Below are 26,203 nucleotides of genomic sequence, written 5' to 3'. Positions count from 1 at the left end.
TAAAAATTCATATTAAAATTTAATTAATAGCAATGAGGCTCCGTAATGTGCGTTTGCACAATATTCCGACCCCTCTCATCTACATTTTTGACTTATTGCCTATCAAAGGAGGAAGAGATAGAAAATTTTAAAGTCACATTGTTATTCTTACATTCGCAAATTAAAAAGCCTCATTAGAGGACCGATGACAAGACTACTAGACAAGAAAGACAACAAAATCAAACACCAAGAAACATTAATCGCGACCGAAACTCAATGTCTTTTAAAAACAGTTAATAAAAAACTAACAAAAGCATCAGATCTAGACTAAACAGAAAAATTCAACGGGTACTTCAGTAGACAATATATGGGACCTGTCCTCAATGAAACGGGGTAACCAGTAGACAAAAAAGAAAAAGGACGACGTACAAAATAAGTTAATTTTTCTTATAAAATTTTAATTCCAAAGTACTGATAACCATTAGCTGAACTGAAATCATTAATTAGGATAATTTATACCTCCATAGGAAGCCAAAAGTTTAATTGCGCCTTCTTTCAATGCCATTATTGTGATATGTGGCCTGGCATTAATGTGATGTGTGACGAGACACTAAAAAATAACATTAAATAAAGGCAAATGCAGAAAATCAAAACATATGAACATTCGTTGTATCAAAGTCAAATAAACTTCATCGGGCGAATTGCTCTCAAACTACTGACGAGCAGTTGGCTTTGTCAGTAGCTAGCTGCGGTTTACTCAAGCTAGCTTAATTGAAGGGACGTGAGATGATAGCAGCGGGGTGGGATGAACCGGCAGATTTATGGGGGGGGCAACGGTGGTGGGGGGGGGGGGTCAAACGCTAAGAACCGCCCTTCCTACCATAATTATACGTCTCCAAAACAGTTTCTGTGAGTCCCATACTTGGACACTAATGAGCTGAAAGGCTCTAAGAGAACAAAAGGCCCTCTGGGCGCTACCTGTTTTCCCCGTTTTTGAGGACGAATAATCAAATTGGTCAGACGACTAATCGGTCACGCGAATAATCGAATAAAGAAGACCACAGGACTAATATAATTGCTACAAACTTCTTTTGAGAGCAATTAAAAACCACTACTTCAACACCGCAATAAAGTCTAAATTTTAATTCACAGGAAAGAGGATGCGACTTCTTTTTGCCGATACAAAGCTACAAATTGGCAGAAACTATGTAAAACAGGTGCAATAAGGTTAAAACAGTTTTTGATATCAAACAATTTTAAAAGTCATGAGAACCGAAAGCTTTCAACTTAAAATACTAACTACCTCAACCTGTAAATTCAGCGGGAGCCAACTGGTTCTGTCATTAGTAAAACGAAATCAAAAGGCAAACTAAAAACAAATAGGGAAAACTCACAATTTCTCACAATTGTACGCAAACGCAAGCACAGCGTTGAAGCCATAAAAAATCATAAGCTTATACAGAAATTATAATATCTAATCACCGAGCCTAGTTTGCACGTAATTGGCAGCAATCGATAATTGAGCCTTGATTTGAATCCATTCTGATCTGTAATTAGCGTAAAATAAAACATTTAAAAAAGACAGCGCTCCAATACAATCTGAATAAAATTTGGATTAAAAAATCCACAAAAAAATTTCAACATTTTTAGCATAATTGACGAAAACTTGAGCAAAAATGGGAAAATGTGAACAAAAACGACGGATATCACTATGAGGAATATATCGATCGGCCAAAAGTAACTGAACAAAAAACAGCTGAGCATATAATTTCTCCCCCACTAAGGTGGGGTCGGAAGAAATCGTTTTAGGTAAATGTGACATCCAGTGCCAGTGACTTTGAAAATCTGCAAACGATAATAAACAGGCAATAATAAACATTGAGCTTAAACCTTTTAAAACTCATTTTTCGCTCATTTCGTGTACTAGGTTTGGTTTGGCAGTTGATGAGAGCATACACTAAGAACATTCTGGACAAACTGAGCAGTTCTGAGAGCGGAGGAGATGCACCCGCCTCAAACAAACAGAACGAAGTGGAATCATTCATCATTACATGGGTCAACTCAGCTGTAAGTTAACAATCGTCATTAATTTGCTTCATGATAAATTTGGGACATGTTTCCTTTCGGTTTAGAATATGATAATTTTAAAACTTTTCGAAGGTGTATATCAATTCCATTGGCTAGCTGCACTTATTAGTCAATACACCACTATTAAGGGAACATCACTAACCAAGTTGTTCACACCGTCTGATGAAAGCCACAATATTGTTCACGAGGGGAGGAAACGCAGGCACACAATTGAACGTTATTGAGCAGCAATATGCACATTTGGATCTCACTGGGTTTTGATCAATTTCACCTGTATAACTATTCGCTTTAACATAAAATGTTGGTCGATCATTTGTTCCATAAAACATCTAAATGCAGTTTCGGTAACAAACTGTTTTTTTGCAAAAATCCTTCAGGACTCCCAAAAATAAAACTCAAAAAGATAGTTGTGATTGCTATCTTCCTATTTACGCAATTGTAGCAAGTTGAACTATTACAAGCTCAGAATGCAGTACTGATGAGCACAATCCGAGTAAAAAATTTATTAAAATCCCTTGAGAAAATGTCACAACATATAGTGTTGAATTTTAGCTGGCATCGGCTGAGAAAGAGAGCAAAATAGTCGACTTCAAAGACAAGTGCATCCAAAATTCGATTCCGATTGTGGATCTAATCGAAGCCATCCGACCCAACACAGTGGACTACTCTCTTCTGGACACATCTTCAAACACTCCGGAAGCTCTCCTGAGCAATGCCAAACTGGCCATCAATTGGGGTAGAAAGATAGGTGCCAAAATATACGCGCTCCCGGAAGACGTGGTCGAACTCAAACACAAGATGGTGATGACAATCTTTGCCTGTCTGATGGAAAGGGGACTTCAAAACAGATCCTGAACAGTCTAAAGAGTGTATTTAGGGTGTTACATGCCAGAAACGCGCAGTCCATTTAAGATTTCATCAGTTTATTCTTGAACACTGTTCCATTATTAAGAACAAAGTACAGTTAACAATTGCCCATAGCATATAGACAATTAGGACCTTTTCTGTTAATCCCCACACATCTAAGAGCGCGCATATCTTACAGTTACATTCCAAGCGCACTTACTATTATAACAATGCTTTATCTCGAAAAAGCAAAAAAAATTATGAGCAATAAAGACTGGGGATAAAAATGGAAAAGATCTCAAACATTATTATAGACTAATTTTCTAAATTAATTTTGCATTTTATCAATCGTGCTTCCAATAATTATCAGCACTTTTTCTTTCCTTTCGTTTTATTTAGCTTGGTTTTATCTAGTATTACTTGCGGCAAAGGGTACATACACACTTATCCAACGACAAAGTAAACAACGATTATCACTTTCCATTAATAGAGTATTAGCCATATGACAGAAAATGGCCGCATATTGAAAGATGTTTTTCCTTTTTCAATAAATTATGCTCAAAAAACTCTTGACGCAATGATAGGGTTTGCGCTCGAAGTACCCAAAGCCAAAAGTAACTTTATCGCTTTTCCAAACATAATTTCCAAATTTAACTCCAACATGAGGTGCTACCTGAGCATGTCTCGAGCATGCATCAATTTCTCTATCTTCATAGCTTTTATAAATTGAAATTCAGCTTTCTCCCGTTTCGTTTGAAGTTCCACTGTAAGCTGCTTTAGTTATGTATGTACTTTATTTGAATATTGATTTATTGGCATAACTTGTCTAGATTCAGACAATTTACCCTTAACATATCTCAACTTGATTGATCAGATTTATTTGCATTCGAGAAGCTAGGCCGTGTATTAAAACACCCGTTTCTTCTACCCACTAACCAGGGTTGGGACTAGCCCTTTGACAAACCCTAAGCAATTACAACTCCAGCAGTAAGACGTCATAGTCTACTGCCAGTGTTTGACGAGACATTATTTTGTTAAGCCAACTAGTTTGCCCACAATAAAAATTAGAATTAGAGATCGCACCTTATCATAAGTAACTTGCAATGACTCATTCCGGAAGAATTCAACCCATCTTGTTCATGAAAAATGACAAGAAACCATAATCCCAACACAGCAGACATGCCGACCAGTTTCCATGGCTCTCAAAACTTATATTGACTGATAAAAACAGGCCAATTTCAATATACTAATCAATACATGTACTATTCCAAATTGAAAACGTGTCATTAAGCAGAAATGCGGATTGCCACGAACTCTAGCGCGAACATAATCAATGCCACGATTTCCTGTTATTAGCACGCTTATTTCAGTTTAATTTGAACAAAAACCATCTTTCCAAATAATTTCCAAATCTTTCCAAATTGTGAAGTACAGCGAATTAAAATTGTAGGTAAAGGAAAATCAAGTTAAAATTTTCACAAAAAGAACACCAAGAATTTATAATCATTTCATAGCATTTAAACTTGACTTATTTTAGTTCTCATCCAAAATTAGGGCAGTAAAAATCAACCAACTATAATAGACTGCGCTCATATAAAATGCGATGATCATAACACGAAAACAGAATTGCAGCGCTGCGTGGCAAGAAAAAACTTATTGTGAGAAACTTGTTACATGAGATCATACGAATGCTCGATTTGACTCCAAAGAATTATAAAACATTCATTCAAAAATATTTACAAAGCCCTGTTGTAAATCAAGATAAGAGATTTAATATCGAAATCATTCTGGTTTATATGATTGAGGCGGCAGAAATTATGAAAAGGTCAATTTGTTTTCTAGAAAAGAATCTTTAAAATTTTGTAGGTCGTACAGACATCGCTAGCTTCTAGAAGTTAATTAATGTATTTAAACAACACTATGACTTGCGTTTTGGTTCAATAAATAAAAAAAGAAAACCACTTTTTTATTGAAAAAAATATAAACAGCTTTTCATGGCAACAAAAAGACCAAGATAAAAGCAGATCAGTCTTACAAAAACAGAAAGCTGGCAGTTTTTTATGTCTCGGAAAACTATAATGCCTGTTCAACAATCCAGCTCAATTATATAGCCCACCAAAGCCCCCACGAATCCCATTCTTATCAACTACCTACTTACAGCTCTAATATCGGGCCTTGGAATAATATTAAGGTCAAAAAGTTTAAGAAACAGCAGTATAATAATAAGCAAACTTTCTGTTTTCAATTATCTCTGAAATTTTTGTCTTTGTGTTAGTCTTTTTCATGCAATTTTTTTTTTAGTTTTGACTTTTGAGTGACTTTTACGCCCTTAACTTTTTCGTTTTGCGTTGTCTAAAGTTCTCTCTCATTCACAAGTGTCAGCAGCTGAACTCAAGGGGCGGCAATTCACTACTAAAAGTCAAATGAAAAGTGCGTCAACATTTGTGTCATTTTTTCACTTTACTTTAATAATTGTTATAGTGGTTTAAAGCCATCCTTAGTAAATCTCGTTTCTCCCCCTCGAGTGAAGCAGGCTGCAATAGTTTTGAGATACCACTAGTCGTTCGGGAGCAATTCTTCAGACGTTAGTCGTTTATGTTTTGCTTTCATAACATTCAAAAATAATAATGTAGCATCAAAATTATGCCATCAAAAAATATGGCACACGCCCAATTGCTAAATGGTTTTGCAAGATTTGCTAATGGTGTATTATTACGTTCCCAGTTAGAAATCTAGTAGAATTCCCAATTTTATTTATTTATTACTGAGATTAAAAATAGAATACGATTAAATTGATGGTTCCGGGTCTCTCATTCCACAACTAATCATTAGAATAAATTCAACTGTAAAAATTTAACGTAAAAATTTATTTTCGATTGATGAACGACATTTCTCAAAAAGATATTAAATCACATTACAAAAAAATTGTTTGAACTGAACACACATTGAACTGAATCATGTTTCTACAATTTATGGGCAATCCATATAATCATTTGTCGTGCCACTGTAAAACAAATATACCAATGAACATAAATTAAGACAATCGATGAAAGCTAGTTTTCCCGAATCCATAATTACGCAAATTAGAGGGTTAGGAAAGCTTCATCTAACCAAAAAAAATCTCAATTTAGTTTCAAATTGCTCTAACAAGCTGTGATAGCCTTCAGCAATATTTTGCTAATATGTAGGAGAGATATCTATCATTAAGGGGTTCAATGTCATTTTTCCTTTGTTTATGTATCTGTTTTTCGTTTATCAAACCCTTTTCATTTCACCAGGAAAAACAAGACTCCTGGAAAATTTTTTAAAAATGGGTATATATGTCCACGAATGGATAAACTTCGAAAAAAAAACTAAAAATAATTTTATTTATTCTGCTGAAACCTATCTTTTCATTATTCTTCGCTTAACATTTGAACTCGTTATCTACATAAATCAATTGATAACTTTATTTCAAAAGATGAAACGGACAAACACAAACATTTTAAAATGGTTTTAAAAGCTGGCTGATGTGACGTGCAGCCAAAAGTCAGAAATTAAAGAATAAAAAACAAAAAATGACAAACTACAAAAAAACGAAACATACCCCCCGGCAGATTGCGCGAAAATAGCCGCCGTTGATTCCCATAACTCTATTGGGATTGAAAAAAAAGAAAATATCAACAAAAATTGATTTTTGTACAAAAACATTTTTAAGTGCGATTTATTTTGATGTCATTTTGTAGTTGAACATACTCCTGTCTCTCAGTGAAAGGCTACAGGGTCCAGTATGAACACCAAAAAGCATTATAGATAGTAACTAAAACTTATGAGAACAAAGTTCAAGTACCGGGCATCTAAAAATAGGCTTTATGGGTTTATCCGTTTCTATTTCTGACTTTGATTTTTTTATACTGACTCTCTTCATTTTGAATTGCTTTTCTGAGCAGCTGCTGTTTAAAAGGACTTCGAGCAGAATGACAGAAGAGTGAAACTAGCCTAGAGAAGTCAAAAAGATTTCACGCAAAATGTCGAAAAAGCGGCAAAATGGTAAAGCGAAAAAAAGTTCGACGAAGTAAAAAAAATAGGAGCACTATAATAGCCGGCTGAGATGAGGGCGGCTATTAAAAAAATTTAGGAGCGCTATAATAGCCGGCTGAGAAGATGAGGGCGGCTATTAAATAATATAAAAGCTAAGAAAACCGACCCAACATAATCCCGCAACGTCTTCCGATATAAGCTCTTTAAAAGTCACTAGCAGGCATATTTGATTCTCGATTTGAAGCATCCATTTGAAAAATAGCTCAACTACACGAACTTTCTTTGAGCTAATACATAAGTAAAACCCCAAAAAATTCAAATTCCGAGAACCCCTGAGTTAACAAGAGTGATGTACAAAAGCTCATCCACTGGGAAAAATTTGCTCAGCACGGTTTTTTTCCTTTTCCTGTTTATGTCAAAACTTCTCTCAAACAATAGTATTTCAGGGTGAAAAAAACCAACTTTATAATCCTGATCAATTCCTTTGCGGCTATTAAAAGGAAGCGAGATGATTTTTATTTCAAAAAAAATTGCGAAATACAAAACCAGTCTAAATATCAAAAATATCTAAGCGATTCAAAGCATCTACTAGAAAATTATTTTACAAAATTAAGGAAGATAAATTTCAGATATCAATATTAAGCAGTCCATTTAATGAAAATTCATAGCCACCCAATGACTTAAGACCACCTTGAAGCATGAGTTCAATGGTAGTCAATGCGATAGGTTCGAAATACATGATCCAATGCTTTAAACATACCGTTTCCTCATTGTTCCAGAACCAAATATTGCAAAATAGAATTTCATCAGAATTTTGACAGATGACTATAGATTGAGTACCAAAAGGTTTACTCGTTATCTTCGTCTTCGTCAAAATCTCCCCTGTCTTTTCGCATCTGGTGAAGAGTTTCGAGCCTTGAACTCGCAGCTTCTACTTCTCTCTCCAGCCTCGCAATCTCCTCGCGCATTCCAATCTCGATTGCCTGGTGCACTTTGGTTGGGGCTCCTCTTTCCAGAGCCTGGATTCCATCACGAAGGAGTGCTTCCATTGTCTTGTTCAGACCACCGCCCAGCTGAAAATCTTCCATGGTCAATACGGTTTTATCATTTTCAGATGTCATATTTCCTAACAGCCACCAAATGAAATTCAGTCTAAACTGATACTTTCTATTTTGAATTGCCTAAAATACCTGGACCCCTTATGAGATCCAATTTGAACAATATCTCATCTGGTTCTTTCACTTCATTGTGTCGTAGTTATTCAAGACCATATTAGAAAACTGGTTCACATATTAAGCGGTCCATAACTATTTATAATCTGTTTCAATACCCATAGATAAGCTATGAGAAAACCCGGCTCCACTTTGAAAACATTTATGGCAATGCTAACATTTGATTGGTTGAAAAATGTTGTTTAAAATTATTTATAGCATGTCTCTGAGATATAAAATTCACTATTCATCATTGCCTGCTGCAGTTCAGTTACTTCAATAAAAATATTTGTGCAGAAAACAGTTTTTTTTACCGGATTTGCACTCGGAATAGCACTTAGCAAAAACCGCATCGAAAGCATTTATTAAAAAGGTTATTAAAATGCAACGATAACTCTTCTTATAGCTTAGTACTTAGCAAAAGCACAGGCATAGCATCTTATAAAATAAAACACCCAAAAGACCAAACAACCAAAAGAGAATTATCGAGACACTTAGCGTGAAAGCCGAAAGTTTTGGCGTATGCTTTTTAGGTTTTCGAATGCTGGTTCAATCAATTGCCTACGTTAAGTTTCTTGAAGGAAGAGCTCTCACTTGATCATAGCTACGGGTCGACCACAACCTGGACAATCATGACCGCAATACGAGTACCACGACAAGTTTCAGATTTGCTAACAAGGCTGTCCTTTATTGTCATGAAAAAGGTAACATTGGCCACTGTTGAACTAATGCTGTTCCGCTGTGGTATCGAAAACCCACTATTATTAGAAACCCTCGTCGCAAAGATAATTTTGGTTCTTTCACAACACTAATTACCTCGTTTTTATCTTAATTGAATCTTAAACCTCATCAGTCCAATATAGCCAGGCCTTGTTCGTCAATCTTGAAACGATAGTTCTACTAAACATACGCCTGAGCATTCCCATCGAATATATAAAAACAAGCAAAACCAACTGTTCAAAGATCAAATGGTTCGCTGACATGCAATTGCAAACATAAGTCATTACTGTTCAAACGGAGACGCTTCAACATGAGACATTCAAGATAGATCTAGCTATATGAGTGATGGGGGGATTTATTTGGATAGCTACATGTAAGCCAAAATTAAATCGACTCGCATGAACAAATCTAACAAAACAGACTAATGGAACACACATTCTCACTCGCTCCATATTCAACTACATAACAGCATATATAGATCCCAAGACAAAAATTATAGATTGTACAATTATAGATGGTTAAGACTACAATTATAAGCAGAGTATAGGTCTCAACACATCCGTTGGTATCCAAATTACATCCTTTTACAGAATAAAGTGGGAAAATGTAACAGGAAGTCATTATCAAATTAATTCAATGGGCTAGCAATTCCTTTAAAATAGTCAGACGACCAGCTTCATCACTGCGTTTATTTGTGTCTCATATTCAGTTCACATTCAAACATTCGGGTATACGCACATACACATAGAATGAGGAAAAGGAGACTAATTGACTTCAAGGTCATGCCAATTTTCACACAATACAGAAGGAGGATATAATCCTCCTCCAATTTTATTGTTCTCACAAGGCGGCCGGTAGTGAAACTGCAGTAAAATACAAGGAAATTTTTACCACGCATCATTTCTCAGTTTATACAAAAAAGCCATAGAGATGATAAGTGTTTCCGCTTCTAAAGTGTAACTTGAACACCTTCTAAACAATAATTTCTGAACAATAATTACTTTGAATGACACTGTGTTGAACGTCAAATTGATTTTAACGATACCATCTCAAATACCAAACACCTATATCACGAGTGCTCACTGCCTGTATAAACCTGATTACTTAGGTATCGATCCCACTTCTAATCATTTTTTTTTGTTTTCATAAGCGTGTAAGAACAACTAATATTTAGAATCATAATGGTTTGTGCAGCTTGATTGATATATTCTCTACTGAATATATTCATAAGTTTTGTATTATTATAAAAGGTAATGGAACAAAATTCAAAACTTTATAGAGATACTAAATTGTATAAATTGACAAAAAATAATTCCCAAAGGTCTTTACAATTTCAATAAAGCCTATGTAACAAAATTTTGCCATAAAGTTAAAAACATAACCGACTTACGTCGGGCGAATTGCTCTTAAACGACCGGCGAGCGGTTGAATTCGTCAGTAGCTACCAACGGTTTAGTGATGCTAGCCTTAGCTTGATTCGACTAAGCAACTTCTAGTTTACTAGCCTTGTTAGTAAATAAAAAAATCTGATATTTCAAAAATATTCAATAATTTTGAAAACAATCGCAAATTTTAACAAAACCTTGCTAAAAATCAAGATTAAAAACTTCAAAACCATCTTGCTAAAATTCAAGATATTGAAATCTTCAAAACCATTTCACTGTCTCAACAGACTATCCAGTATCCCTATTTCAAGCTTTAAATAGTTTCACTGGCTCATAAAGATCCATAAACTTGGAACATGAAAATAATTTTCGGAAAATTTGAGAAAAAAATTAAACTTTATCAAAAAATTGTTAAGGCTGGAAACGTTAAAAAACGATAACTATTCCATTAACTCTAGAAACTAGGCTACAGCTTATCGTCAAACCTTGTAGGAGGTCCCTAGGACCCTCGTGCCGGAAAAAAAATAAAAATCAAAAAGATGAAAAAACTTGAAAAAAATTGCAAATATTTTTTAAAAATTGGTGATATTAAAATCTTGAAAAACATTCTATTACATCAAGAATCTATGCAAAAACCTATAAAAAAAACCTTAGAGGAGGTTATGTGGCTCTTGAGGCTAGAGAAACCTAAAAACTGACAAAAAATTTCAAACTTGAAAAATTGCAAGCTGCATAAAAAAACTGCTAAAAGTTGTGATGATGAAAGTTGAAAACTAACCCATGGAAAAAAACCTTTTGCAGTAACTTTTTATCAAAACCTAACGGATATTTTTTGTTATGCTGAAAAATCTGAATATTGAAACTAAATGTCAAAAAACTGAAAAAAAAGTTTCACTAAAAAAATGCTAAAATGCGTGGTTTTCAAATCTTGAAAAACATTCCATTACATTTTGGAACTATACAGTAACCTATTCGCAAACCCTAGAGAAGGTTCCTTTAAAAAAATTGCACAACTTGTCAAAAAAAGCTAAAATTCGTGATGTTTAAATGTTGAAACCATTCCACTACCACTAGAATTTGACCAGTAACCCATGAAACCCTTGAGAAGATTCCTTGATAGCTAGGGCTGAAATAATTCAAAAAATTCCAAACATTTTCAAAAAACTTGAAGGGTCTTTGGCTGGGGGGGGGTGATTGGGCAAGTGGGCTCGCGGGAGGGGGGGCAACAGTGGGGGGGGTCAACAGTAGGGTTGTCTTCAACCTCTAAAAAAAGCCCTTCACACAATAAGTTTAAGTCTCCAAAATAGTTGGAGCTAAAACAAAGCACAAAAGCTCCAAGAGCACTTAATGCCCACTGGGCGCTACCTAGTTATCCCGGTTTTGAGGGCGAAAAGTGAAAAGCGTCAGACGAAAAACCGCTCAACCAAAAAATCGCATTAAAAATAGACCGACCGGACTAACATAATTGCTACAAACTTCGTTTTAGAGCAATTAAAAAGAAAATAGTGGACAAAAAAGGCGATTTGAAGACCTAGTTGACGAACACTGCATTTCACTATTATGATCCTCAAAAAAATCTACTCAGCATTTTTATAAACCTGATACATTGTAAACAATTCTTGTATTTACGTAACTGAATGAATTTAAGTTCTGATATTATTTGGGCAAACTGTAATAGATCTCCATAATTTCGTTACCTGTTCACGCCTTTAAAAAATCTTCAGGCAGCAACAAAACTTACTATTTAGTTGCTTGAAAATCTTATGCATAAGAAACTGATTAAAGAAACAGTTCAACAAAAAAATACGCGATTAGTCCAGTAAGAGTCACTCAAACTGTACATAAACAGTACCCGAGAAACCTATTTGAGCATAAAAAAATATTCCAAATTGCAATCGTTGAGCAACATGAACATTGAAGTATTAAAGGTACTCAAATGAAATTGTGAAATGAAATGCTCTGCTTAGGAGAAAAGAACGTTAAGAAGACACTTCAAAATTATTGAAAACTTTGACCAAAACAGAATTACATTGATATATAGCTGGCAGATTGCATGAAGATAGCCGCAACAGCTCTGTAGATCTTCAGTTTCGAAAAGATAGTCCACGAATAAGAACAAAAAACTTCTTTAAAATGTTGATATATATTTGGACTAAGAACCTATTGGCTGTTTTCAAATACCTCTCAATTAGATTCACTTGACCTTATCTCTGAATTGAAGTAGAGAAAAGTCATTTTCAGAGTGCGGTAGTCATTTAGAGAGTGAGGTAAGTCAAGTTAGACAAAAAATTTCATCACACGAATGAACAAAAAACACTCCACTAAGAGTGAAAAATGACGTCACGCACGCAATTCATTTGAAGCAGCATGAACGAATGAGCAAAACATAACCAACTAACGTCGGGCGAATTGCTCACAAACAACTGGCGATCGGTTGGCTTTGTCAGTAGCCAGCCATGGTTTACTGAGGCTACCTTAAGCTTAATTGCAGCGGCGTGAGATGAGCGCAGCGAGCGTGTGAGGGGGTGGGGGGGTGCAACGGAAGTGGACAGAGTAGTGGGGGCAACAGTGGGGGTGGGGCCAGGTCAACAGTGTGAGGGGGTCTTTGGATGGGGGGCAACAGCGCGGTGGGGGTGGGGGCTTAGTGGGGGGGTCAACAATGGGTTGTCTTCAACCTCTAAAACTGCTCTTCACACCATAAGTATAGGTCTCCAAAACAGTTGGAGCTGAAAAAAAGCTGAAAGGCTCTAAGAGCACTTAATGCCCACTGGGCACTACCTAATTATCCCGTTTTTGAGGACGAAAAGTCAAAAGCGTCAGACGAAAAACCGGCCAAACAAAAAATCGCATTAAAAAAGATCGACCGGACTAACATAATTGCTACAAACTTCGTTTTAGAGCAATTAAATAAACATTAGTGGACAAAAATGGCGATTTGAAGACCTAGTCGACGAACACTGCATTTCACTATTATGATCCTCAAAAAAATCTAAGCATTTTTGATAAACCTGATACATTGAAACAATTCTTGTATTTACCTAACTGAATGAATTTAAGTTCTGATATTATTTGGGCAAACTGTAATAGATCTCCATGATTTCGTTACTGGTCCACGGCGTTTGAAAATCTTCAGGCAGCAACAAAACTTATTATTTAGTTGCTTGAAAACCTTATGCATAAGAAACTGATGAAAGAAACAGTTCAACAAAAAAATACGCGATTAGTCCAGTATGAGTCACTCAAACTGTACATAAACAGTACCCGAGAAACCTATCTGAGCATTAAAAAATATTCCAAATTGCAATCGTTGAGCTACGTGAACATTGAAGTGTTAAATGTACTCAAAGGAAATTGTGGAATGAAATGCTCTGCTTAGGAGAAAAGAACGTTAAGAAAACACTTTAAAATTGTTGAAAACTTTGATCGTGAGATGAGCGCAGCGAGCGCGTAAGGTGGTGGGGGTGCAACGGAAGTGGACAGAGTAGTGGGGGCAACAGTGGAGGTGGGGCCAGGTCAACAGTGTGAGGTGGCCTTTGTATGGTGGGCAACAGCGCGGTGGGGGTGGGGGATTAGTGGGGGGTCAACAATGGGTTGTCTTCAACCTCTAAAAACTGCTCTTCACACCATAAGTATAGGTCTCCAAAACAGTTGGAGCTGAAAAAAGCTGAAAGGCTCTAAGAGCACTTAATGCCCACTGGGCACTACCTAATTATCCCGTTTTTGAGGACGAAAAGTCAAAAGCGTCAGACCAAAAACCGGCCAAACAAAAAATCGCATTAAAAAAGATCGACCGGACTAACATAATTGCTACAAACTTCGTTTTAGAGCAATTAAATAAACATTAGTGGACAAAAATGGCAATTTGAAGACATAGTTGACGAACACTGCATTTCACTACTATGATCCTCAAAAAAATCTAAGCATTTTTATAAACCTGATACATTGTAAACAATTCTTGTATTTAACTATCTGAATGAATTTAAGTTCTGATATTATTTGAGCAAACTGTAATAGATCTCCATGATTTCGTTACCTGTTCACGCCATTTGAAAATCTTCAAGCAACAACAAAACTAATTATTAAGTTGGTTTGCAGCGCCTAATCTGATTCCTTTTTCATTGATTATCATACATTTTATCATTTTAACTATTTTTAAAAATTGCGATATCTAGAATCTCATGCATAAGAAACTGATTAAAGAAACAGAGCTCAACAAAAAAATACGCGATTAGTCCAGTATGAGTCACTCAAACTGTACATAAACAGTACCCGAGAAACCTATTTGAGCATAAAAAATATTCCAAATTGCAATCGTTGAGCTACGTGAACATTGAAGTATTAAATGTACTCAAATGAAATTGTGGAATGAAATGCTCTGCTTAGGAGAAAAGAACGTTAAGAAGACACTTTAATATTGTTGAAAACTTTGACCAAAACAGAATTACATTGATATATAGCTGGCAGATTGCCAGAAGATAGCCGCAACAGCTTTGTAGATCTTCAGTTTCAAAAAGATAGTCCACGAAATAGAACAAAAAAACTTTTAAAATGCTGACATATATTTTGATTAATAATCTATTGGCTGCCTTCAAATACCTTTCAATTAGATTCACTTGACCTTATCTCTGAATTAAAGTACAGAAAAGTCAATTTCAGAGTGCGGTAGTCATTTTTTGGAGAGTGAGGTAAGTCACGTTAGACCAAAAAATTCATCACACGAATGAACAAAAAACACTTTCCACTAAGAGTGAAAAATGACGTCACGCACGCAATTCACTTGAATCAGCATGAACGAATGAGCAAAACATAACCAATTAACGCCGGGCGAATTGCTCTCAAATAACTGGCGATCAGTTGGCTTTGTCAGTAGCCAGCCATGGTTTACTGACGCTACCTTTAGCTTAATTACAGGGGCGTGAGATGAGCGCAGCGAGCGCGTGAGGGGGTGTGGGGTGCAACGGAAGTGGACAGAGGAGTGGGGGTAACAATGGGAGTGGCGGCAGGTCAAAAGTGTGAGGTGGCCTTTGTATGGGGGGCAACAGCGCGGTGGGGGTGGGGGATTAGTGGGGGGTCAACAATGGGTTGTCTTCAACCTCTAAAAACTGCTCTTCACACCATAAGTATAGGTCTCCAAAACAGTTGGAGCTGAAAAAAGCTGAAAGGCTCTAAGAGCACTTAATGCCCACTGGGCACTACCTAATTATCCCGTTTTTGAGGACGAAAAGTCAAAAGCGTCAGACGAAAAACCGGCCAAACAAAAAATCGCATTAAAAAAGATCGACCGGACTAACATAATTGCTACAAACTTCGTTTTAGAGCAATTAAATAAAAATTAGTGGACAAAAATGGCAATTTGAAGACATAGTTGACGAACACTGCATTTCACTACTATGATCCTCAAAAAAATTTAAGCATTTTTATAAACCTGATACATTGTAAACAATTCTTGTATTTAACTATCTGAATGAATTTAAGTTCTGATATTATTTGAGCAAACTGTAATAGATCTCCATGATTTCGTTACCTGTTCACGCCATTTGAAAATCTTCAAGCAACAACAAAACTAATTATTAAGTTGGTTTGCAGCGCCTAATCTGATTCCTTTTTCATTGATTATCATACATTTTATCATTTTAACTATTTTTAAAAATTGCGATATCTAGAATCTTATGCATAAGAAACTGATTAAAGAAACAGAGCTCAACAAAAAAATACGCGATTAGTCCAGTATGAGTCACTCAAACTGTACATAAACAGTACCCGAGAAACCTATCTGAGCATAAAAAATATTCCAAATTGCAATCGTTGAGCTACGTGAACATTGAAGTATTAAATGTACTCAAATGAAATTGTGGAATGAAATGCTCTGCTTAGGAGAAAAGAACGTTAAGAAGACACTTTAATATTGTTGAAAACTTTGACCAAAACAGAATTACATTGATATATAGCTGGCAGATTGCCAGAAGATAGCCGCAACAGCTTTGTAGATCTTCAGTTTCAAAAAGATAGTCCACGAAATAGAACAAAAAAACTTTTAAAATGCTGACATATATTTTGATTAATTATCTATTGGCTGCCTTCAAATACCTTTCAATTAGATTCACTTGACCTTATCTCTGAATTAAAGTACAGAAAAGTCAATTTCAGAGTGCGGTAGTCATTTTTTGGAGAGTTAGGTAAGTCACGTTAGACCAAAAAATTCATCACACGAATGAACAAAAAACACTTTCCACTAAGAGTGAAAAATGACGTCACGCACGCAATTCACTTGAATCAGCATGAACGAATGAGCAAAACATAACCAACTAACGCCGGGCGAATTGCTCTCAAATAACTGGCGATCAGTTGGCTTTGTCAGTAGCCAGCCATGGTTTACTGACGCTACCTTTAGCTTAATTACAGGGGCGTGAGATGAGCGCAGCGAGCGCGTGAGGGGGTGTGGGGTGCAACGGAAGTGGACAGAGGAGTGGGGGTAACAATGGGAGTGGCGGCAGGTCAAAAGTGTGAGGTGGCCTTTGTATGGGGGGCAACAGCGCGGTGGGGGTGGGGGATTAGTGGGGGGTCAACAATGGGTTGTCTTCAACCTCTAAAAACTGCTCTTCACACCATAAGTATAGGTCTCCAAAACAGTTGGAGCTGAAAAAAGCTGAAAGGCTCTAAGAGCACTTAATGCCCACTGGGCACTACCTAATTATCCCGTTTTTGAGGACGAAAAGTCAAAAGCGTCAGACCAAAAACCGGCCAAACAAAAAATCGCATTAAAAAAGATCGACCGGACTAACATAATTGCTACAAACTTCGTTTTAGAGCAATTAAATAAACATTAGTGGACAAAAATGGCAATTTGAAGACATAGTTGACGAACACTGCATTTCACTACTATGATCCAAAAAAATCTAAGCATTTTTATAAACCTGATACATTGTAAACAATTCTTGTATTTAACTATCTGAATGAATTTAAGTTCTGATATTATTTGAGCAAACTGTAATAGATCTCCATGATTTCGTTACCTGATCACGCCATTTGAAAATGTTATAGCAACAACAAAACTAATTATTAAGTTGGTTTGCAGCGCCTAATCTGATTCCTTTTTCATTGATTATCATATACATTTTATCATTTTAACTATTTTTAAAAATTGCGATATCTAGAATCTTATGCATAAGAAACTGATTAAAGAAACAGAGCTCAACAAAAAAATACGCGATTAGTCCAGTATGAGTCACTCAAACTGTACATAAACAGTACCCGAGAAACCTATTTGAGCATAAAAAATATTCCAAATTGCAATCGTTGAGCTACGTGAACAATGAAGTATTAAATGTACTCAAATGAAATTGTGGAATGAAATGCTCTGCTTAGGAGAAAAGAACGTTAAGAAGACACTTTAATATTGTTGAAAACTTTGACCAAAACAGAATTACATTGATATATAGCTGGCAGATTGCCAGAAGATAGCCGCAACAGCTTTGTAGATCTTCAGTTTCAAAAAGATAGTAAGCGAAAAAGAACAAAAAAACTTTTAAAATGCTGACATATATTTTGATTAATAATCTATTGGCTGCCTTCAAATACCTTTCAATTAGATTCACTTGACCTTATCTCTGAATTAAAGTACAGAAAAGTCAATTTCAGAGTGCGGTAGTCATTTTTTGGAGAGTGAGGTAAGACACGTTAGACCAAAAAATTCATCACACGAATGAACAAAAAACACTTTCCACTAAGAGTGAAAAATGACGTCACGCACGCAATTCACTTGAATCAGCATGAACGAATGAGCAAAACATAACCAACTAACGCCGGGCGAATTGCTCTCAAATAACTGGCGATCAGTTGGCTTTGTCAGTAGCCAGCCATTGTATACTGACGCTACCTTTAGCTTAATTACAGGGGCGTGAGATGAGCGCAGCGAGCGCGAGGGGGTGTGGGGTGCAACGGAAGTGGACAGAGGAGTGGGGGTAACAATGGGAGTGGCGGCAGGTCAACAGTGTGAGGTGGCCTTTGTATGGGGGGGGGGGGCAACAGCGCGGTGGGGGTGGGGGATTATTGGGGGGTCAACAATGGGTTGTCTTCAACCTCTAAAACTGCTCTTCACACCATAAGTATAGGTCTCCAAAACAGTTGGAGCTGAAAAAAAGCTGAAAGGCTCTAAGAGCACTTAATGCCCACTGGGCACTACCTAATTATCCCGTTTTTGAGGACGAAAAGTCAAAAGCGTCAGACGAAAAACCGGCCAAACAAAAAATCGCATTAAAAAAGATCGACCGGACTAACATAATTGCTACAAACTTCGTTTTAGAGCAATTAAATAAACATTAGTGGACAAAAATGGCGATTTGAAGACCTAGTCGACGAACACTGCATTTCACTATTATGATCCTCAAAAAAATCTAAGCATTTTTGATAAACCTGATACATTGAAACAATTCTTGTATTTACCTAACTGAATGAATTTAAGTTCTGATATTATTTGGGCAAACTGTAATAGATCTCCATGATTTCGTTACTGGTCCACGGCGTTTGAAAATCTTCAGGCAGCAACAAAACTTATTATTTAGTTGCTTGAAAACCTTATGCATAAGAAACTGATTAAAGAAACAGTTCAACAAAAAAATACGCGATTAGTCCAGTATGAGTCACTCAAACTGTACATAAACAGTACCCGAGAAACCTATCTGAGCACTAAAAAATATTCCAAATTGCAATCGTTGAGCTACGTGAACATTGAAGTGTTAAATGTACTCAAAGGAAATTGTGGAATGAAATGCTCTGCTTAGGAGAAAAGAACGTTAAGAACACACTTTAAAATTGTTGAAAACTTTGATCGTGAGATGAGCGCAGCGAGCGCGTAAGGGGGTGGGGGTGCAACGGAAGTGGACAGAGTAGTGGGGGCAACAGTGGGGGTGGGGCCAGGTCAACAGTGTGAGGGGGTCTTTGGATGGGGGGCAACAGCGCGGTGGGGGTGGGGGCTTAGTGGGGGGGGGGTCAACAATGGGTTGTCTTCAACCTCTAAAAACCGCTCTTGACACCATAAGTATAAATCTTCAAAACAGTTGGAGCTGAAAGGCTCTAAGAGCACTTAATGCCCACTGGGCGCTATCTGTTATCCCGTTTTTGAGGACGAAAAGTCGAATAATGAGTCGGACGAATAATCGGTCAAGCAAAGAGACCAACAGAATTAGAAAGAGACCAACAAGACTAATATAATTGCTACAAATTTCGTTTGAGTGCAATTCAAAGTAGATTTGAAGTGATTGTGACGTCATATGGTCGTAACAAAAATCCTGATGACGAAATAAAAAAAAACAGAAGGCCATTAATATCCTCAGCTATCGCTTTGCGGCTATGAAAAAGGGACCAAGAAACATTCCAGATTAAGTAGGGGATTTTATTCGAGGCTAGGGTGGTTCCGATGATTTTTTTAGGGCTCATATAGTAGTGCATTAGAGACCTTGAAGTGAAAAATGAATCCAATTTTGGGCCGCTTTGCATTTGAAGTTCAGTAAAACGTCACGTGAGTTCAGCTGCTTCAAACTGTGAATGAGAGAGCAATTTAGGTCATTGAAAAGCAGCTGCTTCAAACTGTGAATGAGAGCAATTCAGATCATTGAAAATGTGATAAGTCACTTGAAAAGTCTAAAATCTCATACAAAAAAGTTGTAGAAGCACATACAGTACTAAAAAAATGATACATTCGATCAAGAAAATGATACTTTCGTTCGATAGTAATTAAAACGCAAAGTCGCGGTGGGATCTACCGAATTGCAACTCAAACAAAATTCTGCGTCCTCGGTTAATAAAAACCTCCGGCTTAATGACCTGGAGTTTTAATCTTCATTCCATTTCTTTCGACGAAAAGTCACATAACTTTAGTGACCGTTTTGTTACATTATAGAACATAACGGTCAAGCTAGAACATTGTAAAATATAACGTTCAAGCAAAAACCTGCGCAAAGACACATGATTATACTTATTTAAAAAAATTTCTCTCTCGCTCTTCATACTTTAGAATGGATAAGCAATCAATGCCTCTTAAGTCCATGGTATCAAAAAGCTTACCTGGAAAGATAGACATTTAATTTGCGAGATTTTTGAAAATATATATTTTTTTAATTTTTGAGTTTTTTTGCGTTTATGTTTTTAATATTTCGTGAACAGCCACGGGTAGGACAAGAAGGATCGAACGATCCCGTTACCAATCCTTTCCGAGTCTCATTAAACTTGTGCTGTGTTAACTTATGTATTTATTGAGATTCTGATAAATAAATTCTCTTTCTTTCAATTGCTTCCATCTTCGCTTCAGGCCAATTATTAACCATCTCGAGCACAACAGCAATCAGAACTATGCTAAACTATCTGCAAAGATCAGATAATTCGTCGGCACACTCTTCAATAGTAGCAATCCTCAAAAATATTGATGACTTTAGCTCAGTATTACTTACAGGAATTTCAGCACCCTCTTTGCCCATAGATGCAGGGATGATCAACTTGCTGGGAGTCAAAGGCATTTTAAATAAACTTCTTCTTATTTGAGGTTACTTGACAGTTGGCAGCCAAATGAACAGAGAAATTTGGAAAAAACCAAAATAATCGCTTATGATTCACAAAATCTGAAATACAATTTACATTTTTGATCAAGAGTTTCTGAAATTAGTGGACACAAAGACTCAGGACATTCTGGGCAGGAAAAACAATTTTAAACAAATAAATTCACATCAAATCGAAGAGGTCATTGTGAACATTTTTATAAACTAATTTCTCGCTCAAAATTGTCTACGAAACAAGTTAAATTAAAATTTGATCATCAAAAAATTTACAGCATTATCGTATACACATTTCATTTCTTTACTAAATAAAGCCAGACAAAATTTATAATAATTATTGCCCCATTTCCTGGACCAATGTCACAAAAGAAAACAATTTCTGCACACCTTACAAACCCCGTCACCAAAGTATCGGCGTATGGTACAGAACTGCTTACGAATAGCTGACAAAACTGTTAGTTAATTGTTTGTCTGATAACTTTATTTTGGTGGTATTGGGCCAGGAAGACAATATTGAATTGATACAAAACAAACCAGCACCAGAGTAATGTCGAACCGAAGTGATAGAATTGCATATATGACCTTTATGAACTTCAGAGTTCGAAATCAATATTAACATCAAGGAACTTGGTTTCAACTTCATATAACTGCCAGTACACGTGATATTTGTGATATAGGTTAATCCATGAACGGATTTGCTTTCATATTACTGGCTGGCGCGGCAGCCGTAAATGGAGTTTGAGGAGGAAAATTGCCAGACTGATTGGGCCATTGTGTCACTGCTGTACGAGAAGAGCTTGATGTGGAGGTTACCGCTCCAAATTGAGAAAAGTTGGACGATTTAAATCCAGAAGCCAAACTGGCAAAGGGATCAGGTCCTGCTGGTGGCATAGAACCGTTGGACTGCATCTGAGCACCTGATTGCATGTTTGGACCAGGAGCTACAGTTGCCGACCACATACCAGCCTGTTGCTGTTGAGGGAACCCTCCCATTGCGCTCCCCATAGCCTGCATTTGGGGCATATTTAAACCACCTCCACCAAATTGTCCCTGACCTGGCATCTGGTGGCTGTTTGTCATCCCTTGTGGAGAGTTGGGGAAAGCCGTGAACCCACCAAAAGGTGTCTGTGATTGGGAGCCAAGACTGGGAAGTTGTTGATTCGCATTACTAAATCCACCAAAAGGCTGCTGTTGTGAGTTAATGTTTTGATAAGGATATTGCATTGTATGCTGACTTTGAGGTGATTGCCCAAAACCATTGGCTACTCCTCCACTGCTTACAAACCCACTATTTGGGTTTTGAAAATTACCAAAAGCGTTATTAGTTGCGGGTGCCGTAAAATTAGGTCCCATGCCCACGTTGGTACTCGGAAATGTACTTTGAGTGTGTGGAAATTGGTTCCATTTTGGATCAGCAAAAGGGTTCGCCGACCCAGAAGCAAATGGATTTGCAGAAACAGTATTCGGTGGTGCGCCCATATTGGGTTGCGTATGACCGTTTGGTATTTGTTGTCCCATTGAATTGGGCGCTCTCGGTGAGAAACCATTAGCACTTTGATTTCCACTCCAGAAATTATTTGAATACCCCGTTGAATTGTTGGACATGCCAAAATTTCCTGCTCCGTCGCCCACTGATGCAGTTGTCATTTGATCTGACCATGACAATTTGTTTGAGCTGCTTTTGATCTCTTCATCCAATGACGCTAAAACAGCATATTTATCGACTGAAGCTTGTTGCAGTTGAGGCTTAGCCGCAGGAAGCTGTGTACCAGAAGGCTGTTGTGCGGGTGAAGTTGAGATTTTCGTGACGGGTTGAGGATTTAAACTCATTTGACTGAAGTCAGCGTTAAAAGCGCTGTGTTGGGCGTTTTGCGCTGGTGTCGTTTCCGCAAAAACTGAAAGCCCGGTCGGAAGTGTCCCGGGGGGATCAGTCTGATTCGAGGCGGAAGAGAAACTAGCAAACAGATCAAAACCACCACTGTTTGGGCTGACAGAGCTGGATGCAAATGGATCATTATGCGTTGGAGTAGGTGCCGTATTACCAGCCGTATTAGGGGCACCAGAACTCATGGTGCTGTTTGGAGATGATGTACCGCCTAAAATCATGTCCAAGTCATTCTGATTGTTGGATGGATTCGATGACTTGGAGTCAACTGGCTTCGACACCGGAGGCGCAGGCTTTGATATCTCAATTGATACTTTATTCCCAGTTTTTGGATCGCGAGATGACAAGGGTACTGGGACAGGCGTCTTGCTTACTGTCTTTGTAGATGCTTCTTTAACTGTAGCAGCTTCGCGCTTTTTACGCACTTCCTCATACTCTGCCAGAGCTTTTGCTTCTGATACATACCAAACTTTCTGTTCATATTTTTTGTGAAGGAAGTCGCGCAGTTTATGCTCTTCTTTCGACTCAGGAAACGCATCCGTTCCATATTTAGCTTCATACCTACCCATCCAAATACAATAACACGCGTCATTTCCATGTTTCTGTATGAATTCCATTTCTTCAGGTGTAAACGAGGCCATTGATACAGATTTGACTCTATGCGGGGTACTCATTCCTCTCAGAAGGCCGCTGCATGCAGTGCACACAAATGCTCCAATAGTCATATTTACATACACAGGTCCTCGTTGTCCACAGTCAAAACACTTCTTGTTGCAGTCCTGAGCTAACAGCTCTTTCAAGAGATTGTAGTGTTTTTCATCCTGTTTCCGTTTGGCGGAAGCCGATGAGATACCACTGGGCATTTCTGGCAGCCTTATTAATCCCAGATAAACGATCTGAAATATAACGTAATGTTTACTCCGTTAATACAATAGAGCTAAAACCATTAAGCTGAGAGAGAACACCATTATTCTATAGGAATAGCTGTCAATAAATATACAAGTGTAAATTATTTATGCGGAAACACAAATAGTTTCTATTGAAGTTTAACTGGTCACAGGTCACTTAAAGCGAAAATCACGCCATGTACTAGCTTGTTGGATATGAGCTGCTGTTGACTCGCCCATCAAAAAATTTTTTAATCGATTTTTGAATAACTAAACTTACACCTGTATCTCGCAGGTACAATGATAGTGAGTTCCACTTCAACGATACATGAAAAATACAATAGAAAAATACAATCGAATAGAAAAATACATTGAATTTAATACGAAAAAAGGCCTTAAAAATCGAGTTTTAAATTTCATGTGGAAGTTTGTAAACGAGCGATTCGATGAAAATAACATCTATGCTGTGACTGTCAGATCTGCAGAAATAATAGGACAATTTTCTAAGACGACGACTGGGACGAAAATCCCCTGTGAAAACTGTAAATCCCCAACAACAACAACAACAACATGATTACAGAATGATTTAGAGGAAGAAACAGATGGAATATTCCCTACAAAAATTATTCGGTTAGTGCTCTTGTTAATTCTATAGCTCACCGTAGAAATTTAAGCTGTGGTGGAAAGGCTCTTTTCATATTCCTAATGTATTGTAAGTAGTACGTTAAAATTTTCAATTCAATGAGCTGTCTTAGAGCGATTATATTTTTCCGTTTTCTTAATTCATTTGACTTGATACAACTACGAATTACGAGATTTTAAGTTCTCTGCCGCATAATTGTACATGTCTGCATTGCAAGCCGAAATTTGATTGCGGATTCAATGTTCCCGAATATAGGTCCACGAAGGTAAACTTCAAAGCCCAATTCATCTGCTTCTCCAACGAAAGCACCAAAGTTGAACGCATTTGAAGGGACATAAAGCGGATTACTTTCAATGACTAATGAGAAATGCGTAAAAAAGCATGAGTAATACTGCGGTGGGAGATCCACATTGTACAGTTTCAAAAGTTTTGATACCAACAGTAATCTTTTTCTCAACTCTTTTCGCTTGTTTTTGAAAAAATTTGGAAACAAAGGTGACTGTCAATTATAATACCTATATACTTAGACTGGTTTGATTGTTTTTAACTATTCCTATTCCAACAACTACAGTCTCATAATCATTAAGCTTGTTAACATGCGCGTGAATGTAATAAACTCAAGTTTTTGGCATTTACGTTCAACCAATTGATACAAAGTAAGTTTCCAAATTTTGAATGTTTTCCTGCAAATAGTTTATTGCAATATCGTAGTGTTTGTGACTACGAAACATTCAACAATCATACACATACTCCAAACGCTCACCAGTTTGACCAATTTGCTCTGGGAGGGCATTTATATATAAATTGAAAGGAAGTGGTCCTTATGCTTTCCCTTGAGGAATAGCTTGCTTTAGCTGAATCAATTTTACATAAAACCATTAACATTAACTTTTTGCAAGCATTTCATAGGAAAACATTTAATGACCTCTAATACCGAAATTGAAGAATTTACAGATTATAATTTTCTTAAAAAGACTTTGTGTTATAGTGACTTGAAAGCTTTAGATAAATAGGGCAAACTGGCTTGAACAATATTACTACTATTATTTTTTTGTCGGATTAGCTAATTGAAATAAAGATTAGCATCTTGGGCTGATACCACATGTCGAAATCCAAAATAAATTGGCGTTATTAAATTGCTACTCTCAATATAAAATAGGATTTGTTTGTGCAAGCTGTCTCTAATTTTCTAGAAGCAAGTTGTAATCAAGACAGAACATTAGTTTACAGAATCCATGACGTCATCTGTTTCAGAGTTGGGTGTGAGGACCAGTCCTTGGATCATCGTTGGAAGAACACAGTTACTGAGGCAATGATTTAGAATGAAAGTCAGTTGGGGGTTTAATATTAGCTAACTGTTTTAGCCAAATTGAGTACTTCCCAGGGAACAGTGGTCTTGGTAGGTATTAGCTCTTTGATGTATCAAAACTATCGTTGTCTGATATTGGCCAAAACTCAATTGAGGAGTCGCCAACGTCTAAATAAAGTGTTTCTTCAATTTTCTTACCAGAATGATTGCGTAGGTTTAAGAACACAAAAATGAGAATTTCTGCAATTTTTTTGTCGGTAACCAAATCAATAAAACGAGTTTTTCTTTGCAGCAATTTTTACAGTCGAATTATTTGTTCCCCTAACAATATTGATAAAGCTATGGCGACATTTAGCAGTACTAAAGTAGAGGAAGTATTCCTGCAGAATTTTGTCTAGTTTCTTTTCATAATATTGGCGATTGTTACTTACTGTATAGTGACTAGTTTTCTGGTGATTATTTTAAACTAAAACTCTTATAAGCTGTTTTACGTTCACGCAGTGAACTTTTGCATTCCACGATCGGTTTAACAGTTTAAAATTTCTTTTCTGTAAAGCACTTTCTCAAAGGGGTCATTGTTTTATACTGAAATTGATGAAGATTGGCAAACATAAAAAAACATATCATTGGTTTGAACACTCATATGCATTGAACCATGACATATGTGACAAGGATTTGCCAAA

At 36.8% G+C, this 26,203-nt stretch overlaps 2 protein-coding genes across 2 annotated transcripts in view; one reads left to right on the top strand and one right to left on the bottom strand.

The window, feature by feature from the left end:
• Positions 1 to 3,792, top strand: part of LOC142340567 (fimbrin-like) — a 33,071-nt gene extending 29,279 nt beyond the window's left edge. Inside the window, exons 13-14 of the mRNA XM_075391225.1 lie at positions 1,907 to 2,046; positions 2,620 to 3,792. Of these exons, the coding sequence (XP_075247340.1) occupies positions 1,907 to 2,046; positions 2,620 to 2,922 (443 nt within the window). The 3' untranslated portion in view covers positions 2,923 to 3,792. The remainder of the gene's footprint in view (positions 1 to 1,906; positions 2,047 to 2,619) is intronic.
• Positions 3,793 to 20,943: 17,151 nt separating this feature from the next.
• On the bottom strand, positions 20,944 to 23,573 carry LOC142340566 (uncharacterized). The gene has a single exon (XM_075391224.1). The coding sequence runs from the start codon at positions 23,542 to 23,544 to the stop codon at positions 21,475 to 21,477; it is 2,070 nt and encodes a 689-aa protein (XP_075247339.1). The 5' UTR covers positions 23,545 to 23,573; the 3' UTR covers positions 20,944 to 21,474.
• Positions 23,574 to 26,203: the final 2,630 nt, after the last annotated feature.

The sequence above is a fragment of the Convolutriloba macropyga genome, chromosome 6, assembly GCF_964194025.1.
Source record: "Convolutriloba macropyga chromosome 6, txConMacr16.3, whole genome shotgun sequence".
Taxonomy (NCBI): Eukaryota; Metazoa; Xenacoelomorpha; order Acoela; family Convolutidae; genus Convolutriloba; species Convolutriloba macropyga.
The sequence above is the reverse complement of the archived record's forward strand: the minus strand, read 5'-3'. Positions and strand labels throughout refer to the sequence as shown.

Excerpts from the sequence above, each read along its gene's own strand:
- LOC142340566 (XM_075391224.1), bottom strand. The coding sequence starts at position 23,544 with ATGCCCAGTGGTATCTCATCGGCTTCCGCCAAACGGAAACAGGATGAA.